The sequence below is a fragment of the Pygocentrus nattereri genome, chromosome 27 (assembly GCF_015220715.1).
Source record: "Pygocentrus nattereri isolate fPygNat1 chromosome 27, fPygNat1.pri, whole genome shotgun sequence".
NCBI lineage: Eukaryota > Metazoa > Chordata > Actinopteri > Characiformes > Serrasalmidae > Pygocentrus > Pygocentrus nattereri.
The window spans coordinates 21,791,702-21,815,447 of NC_051237.1; the positions used below are offsets into that span (position 1 = coordinate 21,791,702).

At 40.3% G+C, this 23,746-nt stretch overlaps 1 protein-coding gene across 2 annotated transcripts in view; it reads left to right on the forward strand.

Moving 5' to 3' along the window:
- The first annotated feature begins 5,778 nt into the window (after positions 1-5,778).
- dtnbp1b (dystrobrevin binding protein 1b) overlaps positions 5,779-23,746 on the forward strand; it is a 59,647-nt gene continuing 41,679 nt past the window's right edge. The window contains exon 1 of one of the 2 annotated variants that reach the window (XM_017711390.2): positions 5,779-6,010. In XM_017711390.2, coding sequence (XP_017566879.1) covers positions 5,968-6,010 — 43 coding nt within the window. In that variant the 5' untranslated portion in view covers positions 5,779-5,967. The remainder of the gene's footprint in view (positions 6,011-23,746) is intronic. The other variant, XM_017711391.2, reaches the window with a different exon arrangement.

Here is a 23,746-nt window from a genome sequence, read left to right on the forward strand (position 1 = left end):
GGAGCTCTTAATGCTTCAGCAGACCAAAAGATTTTGGACAATTTAATGCTCCCAATTTTGTGGGAACAGTTTGGGGAGTTTGGCCCCTTCCTGTTCCACCATGACTGTGCACCAGTGCACAAAGCAGGTCCATAAAGACACGGATGAGCGAGTTTGGTGTGGAAGAACTTGACTGGCCTGCACAGAGTCCTGACCTCAACCCGACAGAACACCTTTGGGATGAAATAGAGTGGAGGCTGTGAGCCAGGCCTTCTCATCCAACCTCACAAATGCACTTCTGAAAGAATGTTCAAAAATTTCCATAAACACACTCCTAACCCTTGTGGAAAGCCTTCCCAGAATAGTTGAAGCTCTTATAGCTGCAAAGGGGGGCCAACATCATATTAAACCCTATGGATTAAGAATTGGATGTCACTCAAGTTCAAATGCATGTGAAGGCAGACGAGCGAATACTTTTAGCAATATAGTGTATTATATAGGCAGTATAAGTGCATGTCATATTACTGTAAAGCTGATAACTACAGTTCAGTGTGTAAGTAATAAGACTGCAATGCAGCTTATGGTATTTTGCTTCTGTACTTCAGCACAATGGAACTGAAACCACTGAGCGAGAACTACAGTTTTAAAGGTATTCTCATAGATTTTTTTCAGCTAGCTGCTGTGAAAGTGAAAATTCAAACACAGTCCCTCCCTTGGAGTTTAGATGGCCCAATGCCAGGATTGAACTACTGATGTACTGATTGGCAGTCCAAGGAGTTACCGTAGCACCACCAGGAAGACTTCTTTTGTTTTTTAAGTAGTTTTGGGACAATTTCTCTTTTTTTCAGTCCTCTTTTCTTTTTTTTTAAATACCCATCTGGGCGAAGTACTGTACCGGTCACCCCTCTACAAAGGTGTGACAAAAGGCTGTTGTTTGAGGAGTCCACAGGTGTACCAGGTTGGGCCTAATCAGCCCGAGGGCTTCTGGCACTTGAACTTACAACCAAACTCCCAAAACACCTGCACATTCGTTAACTAGGCTGAAACGCTACATTGCTAGTGCTAACTTATGGGCATGTTTCTACTGGGCAGCGCAGAACAATACAGTACAGTTAGAAATCCAAGCCATAGCCTGATTGAGTACCTCTGTCAATTTCCTAGCACACAACAGAACCATGAAAGAGTTCTCTTTAGCTTCCTCCCATCAAGTTCGCATGATTTCTCACTAACTTAACAGTTAACACAAACAGCAGCAGCAACAACTGTGGAGCTTCAAGTTCTACTTTACCTTTTTCTCTGTGTTTGCTTTTATCCCTGTTAGAAAAACCAGCAAAGACCAGCATTACAGTTTACCACCAAACCCAGTATGTGTTGTGTTTCGGATGCTGGTATGCTGGTCAGCAGAAATGCAAGTTGATATGCTGGTCACCACCAAAACCAGCATATGCTGCATTTTGGATGCTGGCAATCCAGCACCAGCCCAGCACCAGCCCAGCACTAGACCAGCATAGGCCAGCATGAAATGCGTGCTGGTCTGCGCTGTTTTTTCAGTGGTGATGTGAGACACAGACAGCGAGTCCAGCTAGCTAGTACTTTTCTTATTTAAATGGTGGTCATCTGACTTCAGTAACACTGAGTGATGATTTTGTGAAAATTGCATTGACTAATGAGTGGTTTACACCACTAATATAGCTCCACCTATACATTCTGGATGCTTGGGGCCCAAACCAAATGGGCATTTGCAAAGCATGGCTTCTGCATAGGCTGGAGTTGGGCGGGGTTAGGAGGTAACTGCCTCATTAAATAATTACTTTTTTATTACTAATTTATATTTTTAAGACAAATTCACAAAGTGCTGCACAAGGAGATTAAATGACCCATATCTTACATATCTTACCAGTCATAATTAATTTTAATATGATCATTTTTAACCACTCTTTATCCAACACAATAAACCATGGGTGATTTTTTGTTGCTGTGCCTTTAATGACTGATATATGTAAATGAGCTCAGTTCTGATTGGCTCTCTTGTATTGAACCTTAAAAAGCAGCTCAGGCTGAAACACTTTGAAGCACTGAATAGGTAGCGATATGTAATTGTTTTTGTGACATCACAAAAGCAGTGAATTCAAAGTCAAGCAGATGGTCAATCTCTGTATGTTCTATCTTATACTCTTTTCTTTCATGTTCATCACTGCTAACAGAGCTAATCGATGCCGTGCTAATGTGTTCAGCACTGGGGCGAGGTGGCCTGGGTGGTTTGGGGTTTTCTCCGGGCTGGAGTTGGGGGTTTAGCAGGTAGCAGCCTGAGGCTAAAAGCTCAGAGAAATCTGGACTGGGACCCTCCTGGGAGACAACACAGGGCTGACTAACTGCTTGCCTTACTGCATATGATAAACACAATCCATTTATCATGATGGGAGAGGAATTGTCATAACAGATGAGGCCCTTCTGCTGGGAATATTTACTACCATTCAAAAGTTTGGGATCAGTTTGGGATCACCTTAGCTTGGGATCACTAAAAAAAAGTTAATAACTTTTATTATTTTATTCAATAATAACTTACACAAAGTGGATTAATGTTTTGTAAACTATGCACTAAATCAGGGTTCAGAAACCCAAATGATAAGAAGAGCCATTTTGTCCTTTCAATAAAAATCAAACCATCTTGGGAGCCACAACACAGACTGCCCTGCTTTAAGCTTTAGTTCAGCTATAGCTGCTTTCTCACATCTCCGGCAGGAAACTTTCTGCAAAAGTGGACCAGTTTCTAGTAAAATGTTTCTTTGACATTCTGCTTTTTATGAGGTTAAAGCTGCTTCTTATTTGCCAGCTTCTTGTTTGAATTTTCTCGTTCCACCTTAAAAGGTGCCTGAGGTGCCAGAATGTAACTGCTGCACCATTTAAGGTGGAACGGGAGAATTCCAACAAGAACTTGGCGAATGAGAAACTGACTTCAGCTTTGCATCTTTTTAAATGTTTGACAGTTTCTTGTTGCAGATTAAACGCCGCAGGAAACCAGCTGGATTATGAAATGCAAATGAGTCCATTCATCTCCAAATTATCGATGTTCATCTTAAATATTTCTCTTTGCCGTTTCTAGCTAGCAAAGATGCGTTGCTATGGTGACCACCAGACTGTGCACCAACCTTCAGGGGAAAAGGGTAAATTAGTAGATATAGGCTACTTTTACTCCAGCGTTTAAGACCACTTGTTGTTAAAACTGTGTTGAACAATCAGCAGAGCTTTATTTAGCTGTAAAGGAAGATTATTTTATTTATACCTAAAAATCTAATTCTGTTGTGGAGCCGCAACAGGGCAGTAAAAGAGCTGATCAGGTTGTTTTCTGGAGGAACTACAAGTTGATAGAGTGTATACTGTAATTATTTACATATATTAATTGCCATTCAAAAACCGTTCAAATCTGATTGATTCTAGGTTTTAATTTTATTATATCTTCTTAAACCTACACTGTTAGAAATAAACCTACCATGTAGGTACATGATTCATTCATAATGGTACAAACAATGTAAGTGTACCCTCAAAGGTACAGCAGTGGTTTTAAGGTCCAGTGATGGACCTTACATGAGTTTTATCTAGTGGGAAAGTAGATGTTTGTACCTTTTCATAACCAAATGTTTTAAATTAGAACATTAAAATAAAAGTCCTGGAGGCGAGACGGGGTGTGTGGAGTCAATACAGCTTATAAAATATCATTTCAATTGATTCTGCTACAGTTATGTTCCCTGATTTAAGGTACCGGGATGTACCCCTGAGGGGACCGCCACAGTGATAAGAGGGGTCCTGCCCCAGTGACAGTGTCCTACCTTTTTTTCTGAGAGTGTATGAAGTTGAAGACCTCTAGCATCATGTTAGACTAAGATCTGCAAAAATGTTTTTGTATTATTGAAAACAGTCATTCCAAAGTTATGAGCAGTGATTGTAAACTTCTGAATGGTAGTGCGACACAAAAATCATTACAACAGAATGCGCAGCCATAATTTACATCAGCACAGTCATGGCCTGGTCCACATCACTCCATCAAACTGTCATTTTACACAGTATACCTCACTCCGCATTTCGTACACTGTAAGCTGTAATTGGTATAACTCTATAATGAATGGTGTGCTAGTTCAACATTTGTTCTGGGACTTTGGATCTAGGAGAAAAATCTTTCAATCAATCATTGCTAATGCTCTCCAGGCAAGCAGTGCTGAATTGAATCAAGGCTTGAGTGAAGGGCCATTAAGAGTCATTGAGTTTACTGGCAGAGTAACTGGGGCCCAGTATTGACATTATGATTGAGAGGCACTGGGTTTGCTGGAGAGTGGACGCTGGTATTTTTCTCTGCTAACAGAACCGGTTTGGGCTACAGGGACCGGATCTGTTTCCATTTGATGCCTCATGATGTAAGAGTGTGTATGGCTGTGTAGGGGGCTGTTAACTGTTTTATATGTTGCCGTAATGAAGTCTTGAATAAAGAAGAAATTCAGGGTCCTGATGATCACACCAAGCCCTTTTGAAACTGGCTCATGATTATTTTTTCATCACTAATTTAAATTTTTAACACAAATTCACAAAGTGCTTTACAAGGAGATTAAATCCCTCATATCTTAAGTATCTTATGGGTCATAGTTCATTTTTACACAGTCATTTTCTAACCGCTCTTTATCCAACAGGCTGTTTTTTTGTTGCTGTGCCTCTAAGACTGATGTATGTAAATAAGCTCTGGTCTGATTGGCTCTGCTGTATTGCACCTCAAAAAGCAGTTCAGGCTGAAACACTTCCCATAACTTCTGGGTTAATGGGCGGAGCTAAATTGCTGTGGGCTGAACAGGCAGAGGTATGTAAATGTGTTGTATCTTTGTGACATCACAAAAACAGTGAGTTCAAAGTGGGCTGTTTTGCACCTTAGATTCCATATATGGACCATATGGCCTGGGCAGTGATTGGCATGTTGAAGATTTAAGTGTTTACATACCACATTTAAGTCTTATATATTGAAAAAAGTAAAGAAAATAATAAAACAAAATAGTAAAAGACTTAAAATTATGAATTATTATTGATTTGCTTTCTAAAAGGTTGGATTACATTAATACCACTAATCATTCCCTCTCTTAATGCAACACAGAATATTTTCTCAGTGAGGTTCTTCTTGATCAGCTACACATCCTTTCAGACCCATAGCGCTGAGTGGTCTTCTCACAGTGGAAGGATGGACAGTAACACCTGTGGATGTTTTCAGATCTGAAGCAGCTTGATTTTCTCCTCTCGCTCAGAGATCAAAACATTAAGTGCTGTTATCTGATGGGGGCAGTTTTGCTGTCGACCAGGTCTTCCAGGTGGTTGTTAGGAGTCTCATTTTCTAGCTTTTGTAGCTTTTATTCATTTTTTAAATTCCAGTTTTGGAAACTCCTTTTGCTTATGTTCTTTTGACTTTCTCCTTCATTATGCAAGTGTGTTATTTTACATCTAACCTCATAAATATCTCATGAAAATTGTTGTACTTACTAGTTGTTTTGACTGGAAATTCAGTAAATGACGTGTATATAGAACTGTACGTCAGGCTTTACTGGGCTGTGTTGGATTGCTGAGCAGAGAGATGTGATTAGAACAAACCTCTCTCTCTCTCTCTCTCTCTCTCTCTCTCTCTCTCTCTCTCTCTCTCTCTCTCTCTCTCTTCTCTCTCTCTCTCTCTCTCTCTCTCTCTCTCTCTCTCTCTCTCTCTCTCTCTCTCTCTCTCTGAACTCCCCCTCGTCCTCAGGTTCTTAGTGGTATGTTCCCAGATACTCTCTCTGACTGTGTGTTCTGTCTTAGTCAGTCAGCCTGAGCGCTGCCTTCACACATACACATCCACACACATTTACTCACGTGCACTGTCATCTCTGAATCTCACGCTGCAGCATTGTGTGTGTGTCTGTGTGTGTGTGTGTCTCAGGATGAGCATCTTCAGGCTCACCGTGTGAGGAAATTCTCTGTCCGTCCAGCATGTCTTCCCCAGGCTCGGCCGACAGCAGCAAAAGGAATTCCTGTAAGTCTGCACTTCTCCTCTCTTCTGGGCTGTGGTCATCTACAAATGTGGGTGTTGATAGTGGTTGACAGATGTTTAAGTGTAAAGGCAATCAGTGGTCAGTTTGTTGCACATGGATGTGCTTACAGATATTCTATTCTATTCTATTCTATTCTATTCTATTCTATTCTTTTTTATTCTATTCTATCATGCTTTGTTTTATTTCAATACACTGGGATTCTTTTCTATTCCATTGTATTCTATTCAAGTCTGTTCTATTTTATTCCAATATATTATTTTTCTATTCTATTCTATTCTATTCTATTCTATTCTATTCTATTCTATTCTGTAATATTCTGTAATATTCTGTAATATTCTGTAATTTGTAACTCTGTTCTATTCTATTTGTATTATTCTTGTCTCTTTAGTAAGTATTCTTTGTATGTTTAAAACACCTGGAGGACCAAGTCTGACTCTGACTGCAGAAGTGGTTTGAGGTCTATTCAGGTGTTCAGGTGTGAGTAAACATCTTCAGCAACACTCCTGTATCAGTGGAATCACGTATCAGTTTAAGGGATGGGAGGAGACGAGAGAGAGAGAGAGAGAGAGAGAGAGAGCAGCTTACTTATGCCAGCGTGCTGATCGTCAGTAGGTGGTCCACACATGGTGGAGCTGGGACACTGTGCTGGTTTGTGATTGAATATGAAGATGATTTTGTCCGTTTGTAAACAGGCTGAAGGGTGTGTGAACACAGAGCTTTAGGCTGGAATGTGAAGTGTGTGAGGGGTTTCGGGGCGTCTCCAGGGGAGAGACATTCACAGGGGAGTGTGATCTGAGTGCTGTGATTAATAGAGCTCTGCGGCTCACAGTGTGATCATCTCACACACACACACACACACACACACACACACACACACACACACACACACACACACACACACACACACACACACACACACACACACACATTCTTTCATTCACATGAATGCTGCTGAAGCTGCCAGACTGATTCAGCTCAGCTATTGATCAGAAATGCTGACAAAGAACTGCCACTTTATTCCAGCCTCTCTCTCTCTCTCTCTCTCTCTCTCTCTCTCTCTCAAATATATTAAACGTTCATGCTTTCTGTCCCACTCTACCCTTGATTGATCAATCTATGCTCCACCCACAAATATATTCTTCCTTAGCAACTGTTATTAAGTTTGACAAGCTTTACAGAACACTGGGAAAAATCTCATTTAGCCTGATGAGATCTACTACATGCTAAAATGCACAAAATAGACTGAGTAGTTTTTTTTTCTGAAGCTGTTTAAAAATGACTGGCTAGCTAAGCCATTATTTGTCTCTCTCCGTAGCTCTAGCCCAGGGGTCGCAACCTAAATGTTGAGAAGAGCCATTTTGTCCTTTCAATTAAAATCAAACCACCTTGGAAGGCACGATATCATATGTCCATTTCACCATCTTGGCTGTACGCATGTCTCAGTATGTGCTGATGTTCCAGTAGAGGATAAAAATATTACATAAACCAAAACGCAGACTTGCTTTGTACTGCTTTAAGCTTTAGCTCAGCTATAGCTGCTTTTCTTGCATCTCCAGCAGGAAACTTTTCCTCAAAAGTAGAACAGTTTCTTGTGCAATATCTCTCAACATTTGACTTTTTATGAGGCTGAAATCAGCTTCACCTTCGCCAGCTTCATGTTTGAACTTTTCCTGTTCCACCTTAAATGATGCCTGAGATTTTTAAATTTAATTTCCTTGTGTTCACTTCATCACTGGCTCATGATGAAGCCTCATGGACTTCACTGCTAAATTCTGTCATGACCATAAGGGGGTGACCAGTGTGTCCATTTGAAAACTATTTTAAAACAGTAGCGAAAGTAACGAATGTAAAGGGGGCAGTCATGGGCTGGAGGTTAGGGAACCAGCCTTGTGACCGGAAGGTCACCGGTTCGATCCCCAGAGCCGACAGCACATGACACCTTGAGCAAGACACCTAACCCCCAACTGCTCCCCGGGCTCTGCAGATTGGGCTGCCCCTCGCTCTGGGCAAGTGTGCTCACTGCCCCCTAGTGTATGTGCTCACTAGAGTGTATGTGGTGTTTCACTTCATGGATGGGTTAAATGTGGAGGTGAAATTTCCCTGTTGTGGGACTAATAAGGGTCACTTAATCTTGGAGTAAAACTAAAAAGGGGGAAGTGCAAAATTGTCAAGTGGGCTGTGAGAAACCAAATGGAATTTGAACCCAACACAAGTGCAACACATATTTGGGAACTAACTTCTAAATCTGACGTAAGTAGTTGGGTCCCATCAAGCTAGAATGAACCAGCCAGTTCCACAACACTAAAGTTGATGGGCAGAATACTTTGAAAAGCTAATGATGGCTGAACACTGAGTATGCTGTATCGATTGAATTCAGTAATGTTTTCTGTTATAATCCATGAAAAGTAATACATTCAGAAATACATTTAGAATATATATTAATGACACACATGGAAAAAACTCTGCTGTTGTCATTTTTATTTAACTGTGGTTGTTCTTATAGTGTTCTTTGTTTCATATTATTCTTCCATTTTATTCAAATTTTTCTCCCGGATTTTTGCTGAGCAACTTATACTGCAGATATCAACACCATCCCAAACCCAGATTGTTCGGTCTGATTGAATGATTCAGATTTGTATACATCTTTTTCATTGGATGCATGTTTTTTATACAATCTTCGTTAAATTCAGAATTTTTTTACTATATGAATGAACGGGGAGAAAAAATGCGCAACCACCTACTGTACTTGACCAAAAGGCACCATTTTGCAAATACTGAGCATGAATTCAATGTTGTTCTGACCCTCACTCATCTGTTTTTTTTTTCTATCCCTCATTCCTCCCATAGAGCCCCATTCATTTTTGCCACCACACAAACTCTATTACTCTGTTGCCCTATAGCCACCAAACTACATGTACTTACTAAGGATAGGACCTCAATTGCTGCTGCACAACCATAGTGACCTGCACTCCTCTATGTGTCATTTTTTCATCCCTCATTCCTCACATAGACTCCCATTCAATTTAAACAACACATAGCTAACACTTGGCAACTCCCTACGAACAACTAATTAAACACCCCATAAACCATGGCAACTGCTTCACAGCAGTTTAGCAACTACATGGGATACCACAGCAACTGCCTTGTAACACCTTGGCAACCACCTGGGATACCATAGTAACTGCCTATCAATAACTAAGCAGGAAGTGGGAACCATTTAAGCTGCTCAACCTTTTTAAATCACACAACCTTTTTAGTTTAGCTGCACAGGAGCCACGTTTACATGCAGCTTTATAATCCATTAATAATCCGACTAATAGCTCAATCCGAATAGAACACGTCCATGTAAACACCTCAATCGGAGTAGATTAGCCCGACTGAGGCCATTCGGAAAGTACAATTTCTGTCCAATTGAACGAGGTGGGCAATCCTGTAAATAATCTATTAAATAGAAGAAGAATAATTATGTAAACGCCTGGATCTGATTACATTCCCTATCGGAAGGTTTAAGTACGTTCTGCATGTGTGTCGCATCATAGTGAAAGTTTATACCATTCAACATGGCGGAGCAGAAACTGGTCTGCAGAGGAGGCGAAGTTTAAGCTCTGATCTTTAAAAGACGACGGTGGGACTGACGTCCAGCTTATGTGTCTCAGAACACGACGTCTTCCTCTCGGCCTTCTTTAATAAGGATATGTGAAATTCATTTTCCTGAGTCTGACATCATTTTAAAGTAATTAAAAACACAAGCACTGCTCACTGCTGCTCATCTCACTCTAGCTGGACCTCACGTGATGTTCGTTGTCATGGTAACGTTTACTCTAAGCAGTTCTCCACGCATGCACATCATTTTGGATCAAATTACTTGTAGTGAGCATGTCAACAAAGATTTTCCATCAGATTGTTGAATAGAATGTGGAGATAAACTTAATCTGTAATCAGAATGTATTCAATCAGACTGGCAAAAATCTTTGCATGTAAACACAGACACTGTTGTTTGCTGTTACTGGTTTTCTGCAGGACACATCATGAAAGAATACTGCCTTTACAAAAATGTCACCTGGACTGAAGACAGATGATCTGTGATAACATCTAAATTTTATGTACATATTCCCAGTGCTTGTATTCCTTCCTGTCCTAGGCCTGTCTGCAACCACCTGCAGTCTACAGTGAATAAAGTGCTGTTCTGAATGTATGTGATTTAAATATGTACATTATTTCCACATTGATAAAATATGTAACATCAACACACTTGTGACAAGGAAATTTCAGTTACGTATGATTCGCTGTTAAACGTTTGGTGTGAGGCTGCTTCATGGACAGCATTCAGAAGAGCAGAGTGATGCTGCAGTGTAATCTCTCTTTTCAGTCACTCTCAGTTCATCCCTGCATTCTTCTCTCTCTCTCTGTCATGAATCTGCAGAGCCAGCTTCACTTGCCTTTGTGTTAAATATTCATTAGATTTAAATCAGCGTGCTGCAGATGGGATTAGCCCCTCTGTGTGCACTGCATTTATTTGTCATGCTCTCTCTCTCTCTCTCTCTCTCTCTCATCTCTGTCTCAAGCATTTCACTGTGATCTTCACACTGTAATTATTTTATAGGGCTGATGGTGGCAGGCATGAATTTTGTTTGGAGGCCTGTAATTTGAGCATGTGTTTGAGAGAATAGAATGTGTGTGTGTGTGTGTGTGTGTGTGTGTGTGTGTGTGTGTGTGTGTGTGTGTGTGTGTGTGTGTGTGTGTGTGGAGGACAGAAACTTGTTGAAAGACAGTGAGTGCGTTTACATGCACTTAAGTAATCAGATAATGTGGAGACTCCGGGTCTCGATGAGTCAGACAGTAATCAGATTTCTGCTTTGCAACCAGCCAATAAACTCACAGTAGAGGACGTGATGTAAACATATAATGTAAAGCTCGAGCTTCATGCTGCAGCATTTCTTCCCATGCCACTTTACTTGAAAATATGAACATACATCATCTGGTAGATGAAGAATGGTTAAATCCTTCATTTCATGAAGCTTGTATTTGGTTTTGCTGCGTCTCGCTGCTTTCTAATCGCACATGCACAGACTGACACGATTATGATTGGATTATTGAATGCATGTAAAGGCACTCATTGATTTTTCAGGTTTATTTGTAAAAAGACTAAGGCTGTGAAACTTTCATACAACTAGTTGCATACTGTGAGTTGCATGCAACTTCATTTCCATGCAACTTGATAATCTCACAAAGCATTTCAAAAGTTGCATGCATCACATTGTAACTCCACTAAACTCACAGCTTTTTTTAAAAATTAAACTATCATTTTAGTTATATAAAATATGTTACTTATGTTTGTGTTAGCAAAGTTTGTCATTTTGCAGAAAGTTTGTCATTTTGTCTAATTTTTTTTTAAGTGTCATTGCCATTCATTTTTTTCATACTTACATATACTTATCATCTATTACACATCTATATTTTTTTTTATCTCAATACAGTCATATGCAAACGTTTGGCCTACACTAGTCCATCCTGTGTTGATTTTCTAATCTAAAGGAAAAATTAGCTAACACATCCTCTACAGAGAACACACTTCTGCACATTTTACCGCACAATTACTATTTATTTGTTGTATGAGTTTAACATATTGGAAAAAAAACATTTTTTCCATCTTCTAATAAAAGTCTTTTATTATCCATCAAGTCAGTGTAATCAACAGTTTGAAATATATTTTTAAAAATACATTCCCATACTCATGCTTGTATAGACACATAGTGATGCATCCAGAGTGTTGTAAGGCAACATAAAACCTAAAGAAAACTCAGATATTTCAGATTTTTCCCTTTTTTTCCATTATTAATATTACATTTTAAAACTTTGAAGACATATGTAGGTTCACCGGTGGTTCTGGATAGTGAATAAAATGGTAATATTTGCAGTGTATAAATCACAACCCCTGGTTCATACAGTGGAACTTCATTCATCCAACATCTTTCAGCACAGAAACTGAAGTGTGTTAAACTCTTTCAATGCTCTGTTCATCTGAATTAAAGGATCAACTCTAAAGCACTGCTGTTTCTGCCATACTGCTCTAATACTTGTACCAAATATCAACTTTTTTTCTTCAGAAAATACTTCGTTAATAAAGGATCACAGGAACTTCCAAGAATTTTGAAAAAGATAAAAGTTTTTATTGAGTACATTGAGGTGAAAATGACAGAAACATCCAGCAGAAAAGAACTTAAATGTAGGAAGATTAGTTGGTTCTGTAGAGCCCATCAGTTTTAATTATATCTACCATTTTCCTTTTTTAATGTGAGCACGAAAACAACAAACCTGAAATCTGCCCAACAAACACAGCAGCGTGATCCAGCGAATGACCTTGCATTAATGAATATAGTTTAAAACTTTCTCTTTCGTTTAAACCACTTCAAACTATGAGCCCGTCCACCTGAAGCTGTGTGTGCAGTTCATCCATCCATCACTTGGTTGCCAGATCTCACTCCACAGCTGTCATCCCTCAGTCATGGTTGCTCTAATTAGCTGACAAGTTGCTCTTTGTTCTCTTAATAACAAAGAAAAAGCAATTGCCTGCAGTGTGACGGCAGAGAGAGTTCAGAGTTTCTGCACTACGCTATCCACCCAGGAACCATTTGTTTTCTGCTGAAAGTCATTTTCGTTCGGTTTCTATGCTGATAAATGCTGGATAATTGAAGTTCCACTGTAGGAACCAGGTTTGTGATTTCTACAATGCAAATATTACCATTTATTTACTCTCCAAAACCAGCAGTGAATCTACAATTATTTTGGATTACTTATATGTAACACTGAGTGTGTTTACATGCACTTAATAATCTGATAACTGCAGAAAATCCCATTTTTTGTCAGTAATCTGATCAACACGTTTTATACACTTGAATAATCAGATAATGGGGAAACTCCAGCTCTACAGCTCTACACGAGTCACTTCAGGTATGAAAAAGAACAACAGGTGATCACAGTAGTGTATTTCAGGCATTATGCATTATACATTCCTATGTATTGCCTTTCCACCATTCCTTAGTCCATTCTAATGAATTTACTATCACTGCTGTTCTCACTGCAGGTTTGTTTTGAGGAGTTCTTTGAAGGAAGGAGCATTTAGAGATGATTGTGATTGACTGAGAGGCATGACAATCATAATTTTGCAAATGGTCATTTGAGATGTGGTCAAGAAGATGAGATGTGTGGACCACAAATGGTCAAGAAACAAGTGATCTGATTTTTTCCCCTGTGGTATCGTGGTAGATACAGCTAAGCGACTCTCCTGCTCACCCACTCTTGTGTTGCCCCTCTCCATACAGCAGATTCTTTATGCTTGTAGCACTGATAGGACTGGTAGCACTTTAGCCTTGTAGCACTCATAGCACATCAGACTTGTAGCACTGGTAGAACTGGTAGCACAGCAGATTTTTTTCCTTATGGTATTGAGGTAGTTACAGCCAGGCAAGCTCATTCTTTGAAGGCCTTATACATCAGATTACCTACCAATATAAGTAAGAACTGAGAGTGGAATCAACCAATCGTGTTCCAGCATTAGCACTGACATACTATTATAAATCCCATAAGGGTGCTGGCTGAAATTAGCTTTGTTGATGATGTAGCTTATTTCTATTATTTTTAACCACGTCTTGACCTTTTTGGACCAAATTAAAGGCCTAGCTCTAATAATCACTGTTCGCTGTGGGGGTTTAGAGAATATATATATATAGTTAAAAAAAAAAAAAGAATATTTTGGAAATTCCTCCTGGATGTGATTGACCTCTTAAATGGAGAAGCAAGCAAATCCAGACTTTCATTCCTCACTCCTCTAACTGTAAGAATAAATCTGGCAGTTTGTGTTGTAATTATTGAATAATAAGCCGTAGGGCGTAACGAAGCTGGGATGTTAAAGGGCTAATGCTCTGCTTTTGAAGGTTATTGGGGAGAGCTGGGCCTCACTGCAGTGAGACTGTGAGAGTGAGATGTCATTTGAGCTGATGGATATTTGCACACAGGCCAGCTGGGGGACTTTACACTCTCTCAGCTCTGAGACTGGGAGGACACATCACACAATCCTCTGTCTCCTCACAGCATCGCATCTCTGCTTTTCAGTGTGCACTGCTCTGTGTGGAGCTGATTATGAAGTGATTCCATATGTCTATAAATAGGCTTAGTTTCAGTCATTGATCTTAACCTCTTATTCTCCAGGGTATATTTTGGTTTGTTCATCTGAGTTTACATGACAAATCATAAGGCAAATTATTCAGTGGCTGCATGAAATAGACGCATTTATTTATTTATTTATTTATTTATTTATTTTGTAAAAGCTCCCATCAAATTAACAGAACATGTGTTTTATGATCTACACATGTCGCTATACGCTTACAATTTACTGCTGAAAGCCAAAAATCTCAGATGCTCTTTGTGTTATTTTCTAAAAGTGATGTTTCCAGAGCAGATCACTGAAGAGACGCCGTCTGTTTATAGTTTACAGCCCAGATTTGGGGAAAAACGGGTCGACTTTCAGTAGAAAAACAAAGTTCAGCTTCTTTTATTATAAGGGTTTAAAATGACGTCACCGTCTATTAGACTGGAGAGAAGAGCTATAGCCTCACACGACGCCCAGCTTCTGAATGGAGCTTATGGAAGATGAACGTTATGAAGAATTTGACGAAGTGCGTTTCGGATCCACTGGTGGTTCCACAGAGTTAAAGAGGCTATGAATGCTTCATGCTGAGTGACTATTTTAACTATTCTGTGAATATGAATGGAAGAGGTCAAGAACAGAGCTGTGAAAATGTATTTTGTATACTGATTTGAATCCCTGGCTCAGGTCGAGTGGGACTCCTGCGTATTTTCATCTTCATTTTTTCCTCGTTTATTATTTTTCTGCTACGCTGAGAAATCAAGACAACCAACGAGTGATGCAATGAAAACTGGCAAAAGGTTTTCTCTTAAATTTGGCAATCACAACAGTCAGTATGCTACTAACTAAAGTTAGCTAAATAAGTCAAGGTCAGCATTTCTCACTGGCCACCTGCTCGGATATGTCCTCATCCTCCGTAAGTAGCTTCTTCATTTTTTGCAGTTCTTGCCGCTGCTGTCCATGACTCATATTAGGAAATTGCTTAATCAGTATTGCAGAAAAGGTTAGCTTCTTGTTTAAATTTCCCTTCCACCTTTCATAGTGCAGTAGGCACTGCGATGCCATTTAAGGTGGGATGGAAAATGAGAATTAGAAGCTAACTAAAGCTTTATATAATCACTGGTGTGTGAGAGTTACATCAGCAAAGCAGGGCCGCAACACTTAAGCTGGGGTCTTACATTACTACAAGTAAGGATTTAAATATAGCAGGTATAGTCTGTGTGAGAGTTTTAGTGTTCATACGCATAAGTTTCTACTTTCTAGTTTACAGTTACTGGCCCAAATCACTGCCGGCCCACTGTGAACTCTCCTGATTCTCCCATTCACCCACTCTGGTGTTGCCCCTCTCCATAGAGCAGTTCCATTGGACTGGTTCTGGTAGCAATGTTATTTTTCTCTATGTGCGATTTAAAAATCTTCTCTTCTCCTTTATCATCTTCTCTTCTCGTTTATCCTCTTCCCTTCTCCTTTATCCCCTTCCCTTCTCCTTTATCCCCTTCCCTTCTCCTTTATCCCCTTCTGTTTTTCATTTCTCCTTGTCTCATTTTTTCTCTTCTCTTCTCCTTTATCCCCTTCCCTTCTCCTTTATCCCCTTCTGTTTTTCATTTCTCCTTGTCTCATTTTTTCTCTTCTCTTCTCTTCTCCTTTATCCTCTTCTCTTTTCCTTTACTCTCTTCTCTTCTCCTTTATCCTCTTCTGTTTTTCATTTCTCCTTGTCTCATTGTTTCTCTTCTCCTTTATCCTTTTCTCTGCTCTTCTCGTCCCATTGCGTCTCTTCTCTTCTCCTTTATCCCCTTCTCTTCTCTTCTCTTCTCTTCTTTTCTCTTCTCTTCTCCTTTATCATCTTCTCTTCTCATCTCTTCTCTTCTCCTTTATCCTCGTCTCTTCTCTTCTCCTTTGTCCCCTTCTCTTCTCCTTCATCCTCTTCTGTTTTCACTTCTCCTTGTCTCATTTTTTCTCTTCTCATACTGTGGCGTTTTTTCCTCCTCTGTGCATCAGAAGGTCAGGTTCACTCTGCATTATATTAAATATGAATAATATTTAAAGTAGCTCTGTGCAGAAGTGATTAGTCTCTTTGTATTGTATTAATTAAGGCTTGTGTCTACAGCGTCCTCGTTTAGCAGTTTGCACTCTTCCTCTGGGCTGAATAAATATTTCTTACATCCATGAAATAGGAACTGTGAACTGCTCAGTGTTTAACATCTCTGATACCTTCAGACGAACATTTCACGATTTCTTAGAGTTCCTAGCGCAGTTACAGTTCTAACTCAAAAATGAAATGGCTATATTTTCAGAATCAACAAACAACTGACAAAATGTCTGGATCTAACCCTATTTATCACTAATTTAATTTATCTTTATCTGTTTGAGGTCTAAATCTGTGTTAAGCCTGTGTTAGACTCTATACTGAACAGTGAATGTACAGCACCATTTACATAAAAGTTGGGATGTTGTGCAAAATATATATAAAAACAAAATGCAATGGCATGTAGAACATTTCAACCCTATATTTCATTGAAGATAGTACAAAGACAACAAATCAAGTGTTGAAACTTTGTTTTCTTGAAAAATATTTGCCCATTTTGAATTTGATGATGATGCATTCCAAAAAAGTTCAACAAAAGGCTGGGAAAGTTGTGTAAAGCTAGAAAAAACACCTGCTGGCAAATGGCAACATGTCAGTAACATCACTGGGTATAAACAGAGCATCTCAGAGAGGCTGTCTCTCAGAGGTAAAGATGAGGAGGAGTTCACACCTCTGTAAAAGACTACATGAGCAAATCGTGCAACAATTCAAGAATAATATTTCTCAATGTAAAATCTGGAGAAATCTGGAGAAATCTCCATACGCAAGGGACAAGGCCAAAAACCAGTGTACGCCGGCCAGGATCTTTGGGCCCTCAGGCAGCATTGCTTTAAAAACAGAGATGTTGTAGACTATGCTATCAAGAATAACCATGGAATATGTAAAACCTGTCTTTTTAGCATGGACAGGGCTGTGCGTAGATGAAATGTGTCAGTAGAGGATAAAGCACTATAAAGCTGAAAAAATAAAGTGTTGATTTCAGTTGTCAAGTAAAATGATCTTGAATGTAATCAACATACATAATATATGTCTTCATGAGATTTGTATAAGATTACTCACCCTATTTCTAGAAAACGTGCCTTTTTTAACTAACTTCATTGTTTTAATTGAAGTTCTATTGTTTTCTTGGCTGATCGTCTCTCTTGTTTGAAACTGGAGAGAAAGTAAGACAGTAGGGAAAAGAAAGAAAAGAGATCAGATGGTGATGAATGTTCTGTAAAACTGTGAAACATTCTGTCCAGCCTAGCAACAGTATCTATGAGAGAACAGTGAGCTGTGTGATACAGTGTTAAGATGAGGCGGGAGACTTTGGACACACCTCAGATCCATATAAGAGCTTTTAATAATTCAACACAGCTGAGGCACAAACACACCGGGGTGAGGTAGATACCCCAGAGAGAGAGAGAGAGAGAGAGAGAGAGAGAGAGAGAGAGAGAGAGAGAGAGAGAGAGAGAGAGAGAGAGAGAGAGAGAGGGGGAAGAAAGAAAGAAAGAAACAAAGAAAGAAACAAAGAAAGAAACAAAGAAAGACAAAATGACAAAAAGTCAAAATGACAAAAAGACAGAAAAGGAAAGAAAGAAAAGAAGAATGAAAGAAAACAGAGTGAGGGAAAAAGGAGGGGAGAGAGAGTGAGAGAGAGATATGAAGGGAAGAGAGAAAGAGAAACAAGACAATAGAGTAAAAGAAAGAAAGAAAAAGAACGAAAGAAGTGGCAGAGAAAATGACTGAGAAAGACAAAAGGGAAAGAGATAGAAGGGGAAAGAGAGGGAGAATTAGAGAGAGAGAGAGAGAGAGAGAGAGAGAGAGAAAGAGAGGGAGAGAGATAGAGAGAGAAAAAGAAAGAGAGAGAGACAGAGAGAGAGAGAGAGAGAGAGAGAGAGAGGTAGAGAGAGAGAGAGAGAGAGAGATAAATAGAGAGAGATGTATTAGCGCTTGGTAATGCAATGATGGTCATAACTATGACATTACAATAAATAATCCTCAGTGTGTTTATTATTACAGCTGTGCAGTGGTCATTATGTGGTCATTATGTGGTCATTATGGCTGTATTAAATGTGAATGGCTGCAGGGCTTTATTAGAATAATACTCTGGCCTGTCTTTCAACAGCAGCTTCATTACAGACCTCATGGCTGGACCCTGGACATGCCTGTCTCTGCTCATTGGAAAGCTCCTGCCACGCACATCTACATATTCACGCTAACACACCGGACCCTCACCCCTCTCTCTTCCACACCGCCCTCTCTTCATTACCCTGCAGCCACAGCCTGCTGCACCACAGCTAACACAATCAGACTGGAACTCATTTATAAGCAGAAATGGAAAGAAAGAAACAGAGGTCTGAAAATCTAGCCTGTGCTTATAAAGTAAACACTGATACTTAGTTTAGTTGAGGACTTGATACGGAGGAACTAGGCTGTTAGACAGGCTGTAGGCTGTAGAGACATTAAAACAGTGAGGCAGGGAGCTGCATTAGAGAGAAGGTAAACCGGCTGTAATTGCATTATGTAATATTTGTCAAAAATTTTAAATAATATGAAACAGAATACACAAAAAATAAAAAATAAAACAAATCTCTACGGTTGTGCTGAACTGCATTAAATTTTCATTTTAATTCCTGTCCTTTTCAGCAGACAAAAACTGTGTCTACTGATATTGTTTTATTTGTACTGCTAAAAATAAGGAATAAACTAAATAGTCCAGTATATAATCCAGCACAATCCAGCCAACTAAGCCAGTCTTTAATGTTTTTCTGGCCAGTCCTGCACAGTTTAAGTGTTTCATGGTATGTCCTGCACAGTTACAGTGTTTCATGGCCAGTCCTGCACAGTTACAGTGTTTCATGGCCAGTCCTGCACAGTCACAGTGTTTCATGGCCAGTCCTGCACAGTCACAGTGTTTCATGGCCAGCCCTGCACAGTTACAGTGTTTCATGGCCAGACCTGCACAGTTACAGTGTTTCATGGCCAGTCCTGCACAGTTACAGTGTTTCATGGCCAGTCCTGCACAGTCACAGTGTTTCATGGCCAGTCCTGCACAGTTACAGTGTTTCATGGCCAGTCCTGCACAGTTTTAGTGTTTCATGGTATGTCCTGCACAGTTACAGTGTTTCATGGCCAGTCCTGCACAGTTTTAGTGTTTCATGGCCAGTCCTGCACAGTTACAGTGTTTCATGGCCAGTCCTGCACAGTTACAGTGTTTCATGGCCAGACCTGCACAGTTTTAGTGTTTCATGGCCAGACCTGCACAGTTACAGTGTTTCATGGCCAGTCCTGCACAGTTACAGTGTTTCATGGCCAGTCCTGCACAGTTACAGTGTTTCATGGCCAGACCTGCACAGTTTTAATGTTTCATGGCCAGTCCTGCACAGTTTTAGTGTTTCATGGCCAGTCCTGCACAGTTACAGTGTTTCATGGCCAGTCCTGCACAGTTACAGTGTTTCATGGCCAGACCTGCACAGTTTTAATGTTTCATGGCCAGTCCTGCACAGTTTTAGTGTTTCATGGCCAGTCCTGCACAGTTACAGTGTTTCATGGCCAGACCTGCACAGTAACAGTGTTTCATGGCCAGACCTGCACAGTTACAGTGTTTCATGGCCAGTCCTGCACAGTTTTAGTGTTTCATGGTATGTCCTGCACAGTTACAGTGTTTCATGGCCAGTCCTGCACAGTTTTAGTGTTTCATGGCCAGTCCTGCACAGTTACAGTGTTTCATGGCCAGTCCTGCACAGTTACAGTGTTTCATGGCCAGTCCTGCACAGTTTTAGTGTTTCATGGCTAGACCTGCACAGTTACAGTGTTTCATGGCCAGTCCTGCACAGTTACAGTGTTTCATGGCCAGTCCTGCACAGTTACAGTGTTTCATGGCCAGACCTGCACAGTTTTAGTGTTTCATGGCCAGTCCTGCACAGTTTTAGTGTTTCATGGCCAGTCCTGCACAGTTACAGTGTTTCATGGCCAGTCCTGCACAGTTACAGTGTTTCATGGCCAGACCTGCACAGTCACAGTGTTTCATGGCCAGACCTGCACAGTCACAGTGTTTCATGGCCAGTCCTGCACAGTAACAGTGTTTCATGGCCAGACCTGCACAGTTTTAGTGTTTCATGGCCAGTCCTGCACAGTTTTAGTGTTTCATGGCCAGTCCTGCACAGTTACAGTGTTTCATGGCCAGTCCTGCACAGTTACAGTGTTTCATGGCCAGACCTGCACAGTCACAGTGTTTCATGGCCAGTCCTGCACAGTTACAGTGTTTCATGGCCAGTCCTGCACAGTTACAGTGTTTCATGGCCAGACCTGCACAGTAACAGTGTTTCATGGCCAGACCTGCACAGTTACAGTGTTTCATGGCCAGTCCTGCACAGTTACAGTGTTTCATGGTATGTCCTGCACAGTTACAGTGTTTCATGGCCAGTCCTGCACAGTTACAGTGTTTCATGGCCAGTCCTGCACAGTTACAGTGTTTCATGGCCAGACCTGCACAGTAACAGTGTTTCATGGCCAGTCCTGCACAGTTACAGTGTTTCATGGTATGTCCTGCACAGTTACAGTGTTTCATGGCCAGTCCTGCACAGTTTTAGTGTTTCATGGTATGTCCTGCACAGTTACAGTCTTTCATGGCCAGACCTGCACATTTCTTAGTGTTTTTGCAGCCTGTTCTTCACAATTTTATTACTTTCAACTGATCAAATTAATAATCAAACTTTTGTGAGTTGAAGAAGCCGTGTTAAAGCAGGGAAAATGAAAATGCAAACATGTGCGGAGCACACAGTCTGTGGAACTGGGATTATGAAGCACTGGTTGAGAGGATTAGTTTGGATCCATCATGGGCTGCAGTATTTATTAGAGCCAAAGCACATGCTGTCATTGGGTTCATTAAGGACTGTTAACACAGAAAACTCACTAGTAAATTCTGCTGTTGCTGGAAGTTTAACCCTCACTGACTGCTGGGCCTTAAAGGAACTCCTTGTACATAGAAAAGAGCAGAAAACCCACTGAAAACATGCTAATAACAGAAACCAGTAGGACCTTGAAAACATTAGCGTATTCCTTAAACAGAGTTTAAATGAAGCTTCAGAAGGCTTCATGTTTCTCGTCCTCTTCCACCTCTTCATGAAGAACAGGTGACCTTTCCGAACTGAATCGTAAATGCAAAGGAAATTTCCTCAGCATGAATGTAGTGACCCTTAAACACAATTACAGGCTGGGTGACTTTGATAATACCTTGCTTATCCACAGAAGAAGTCTCTGTGTTTTGCCCAGCCCCCTCTGTCTTACAGTATAGCCCTGCTTGCATTGAGTTGCATCACTGATTTGACTCTCATTCAAAGTGACTTACAAGACTTCCACTCATGTGCACACAGTGCCTCATCCATATAAACCAGCTTCATTATATAAAGGCAGTGCCTCCTGCAGACGCTGGCGAAAAAGGCTCCCGGTGGGACTTTAATTAATGACATGCGTAAAACAGATCATTTTCTGCCTCTCATCATGTCTCCTTTTACAGGATCATCAAGGGTTTTATCCAGCTGGTAATTCTCAGGGAGTGGATAGATTATGTACACATGACATTATCTCTTATAGCTCTTATAAAATGGTGGGAGGTGCACTAAAAGTGTCTCACAAAAACATGGGCTGTAGATTAATAACGTGAGGGAGCTTAAACCCTGCAGCCAGTGAAAAAATACATTCCAGTTCAATTAGAGTAAATGTGTTCCCCCTACAGCGTATCAGTTACCAGTGTCTGCTCTATTGATAAAGCTATAAATAACACTTTCCTACCTCAGGAAATATGATATGAAGCAGTGTGGCGGTCTGGCTGTAATGATGTGTAACACTAGCCTGTCTGGGAGAAAAAGGCCGGCTGACAAGGCTCTGATTAGATAAGAGTGCTCTAAACATAGAGTCTTCCCTCAGATTGATCAAATGGCTGCTGCCACTATCCTCCGCTATTTTGAGTTGGAGTGGTATCGACTCGATTGCAAGACAGACAAGGCTGAGAAACGTTTGAGCCACTTATGATTGCGAACAAGATTAGATTACTAATGATTTGTGCATTAATGCATTAAACGGCCCTTAATCCTAAATTTTCACTTGCATTTTGCATTTAAGGTCCACTTAGAACGTTAATGTTAATGTAATATTCATGTTTACATGACTGTCTCGTTTTCCTACCTCTCTTCATCCCAGCAAATTAAACAGGCTGTTTTGGATGTATGTACATGAGCTCTGTTTGGATTGGCTGCTTTGCATTGGGCCTCATTCAAAAAGCACGTTAGGCTGAAACACTGTGAATGGGCGGGGCTAAACTGCTGTAGGCTGAGGCAGATATAAGTAGTTGTGTTGGTTTTCGTGATCGCACAGGAACTAGTTGTTTTTGCAACTGACACTCTCAGAAATAAAGGTAGTCTGTCACTGGTGCAGGACCTCTCATCACTGGGGTTGTACCCTTAAGAGTACATCTCGGTACCTTTAGCCAGGGAGCATAATATTTATATTTATGGCAGATGCTCTTATCCAGAGTGACTTATGATTTGATCCTTTTTCCACAGGTAGGTGAAGGTGGTGTTAGGAGTCTTGCCCAAGGACTCTTACTGGTATAGTGTAGGGTGCTTACCCAGGTGGGGATTGAACCTCAGTCGACAGCATGGAAGGCAGAGGTGTTGTCCACTACACCAACTAACCACTATGAATAACTGAACCATAATCCATAAGCATTATATTTAAAATGATATTTTCTAAGTTCCTAGGACTCCACACACCCCCGTCTTGTCTCCAGGCTTTTTATATTATTGTTCTGTTTTAAAACATTTGGTTATGAAAAGGCACAAATGTGAACTTTTCACCTGGAAAAAAATATTCAAGGTACACAGCTGGACCTTAAAACCACTATTATAGTGTTTTATTATATTATATCTATTATTTGAGGGAACATTTACACTGCAACTTGATAAACGAAACAGGATTTGCAGAAAAAGAGCATCCTAGAAAGTCTTTCAGAAGTAAAGATGAGGAGGAGTTCACCTCTCTGTGAAAGACTACATGGGCAAATAATGCAACAATTCAAGAATAACGTTTCTCAATGTAAAATAGGAAAGAACTTTTGCTTTTCATTATCTATGGTGCATAATAACATTAAAAGATTCAGAGAATCTGGAGGAATCTCTGTATGCAAGACATGGCACTGCATTAAAAAAGGATATGATTCTGTAGTGGAAATCACTGCATGGGCTCAGAACCACTTTTGAAAAATACGGCCTGTGAAAACAGTTCACCACTGCATCCACAAATGCAAGTTAAAATGCAAAGAAGAAACCAAATATAAACTGGATCCTGAAACAACTCCACCTTCTCTGGGCCTGAGCTCATTCAAAATGGACCAAGGGGAAGGGGAAAAGTGTCCTGTGGTCCGACGAATCAACGTTTGAAATTCTTTTTGGAAATCATGCACACAGTGTCCTCCGGGCTAAAGACCACTCAGCTTGTTATCAG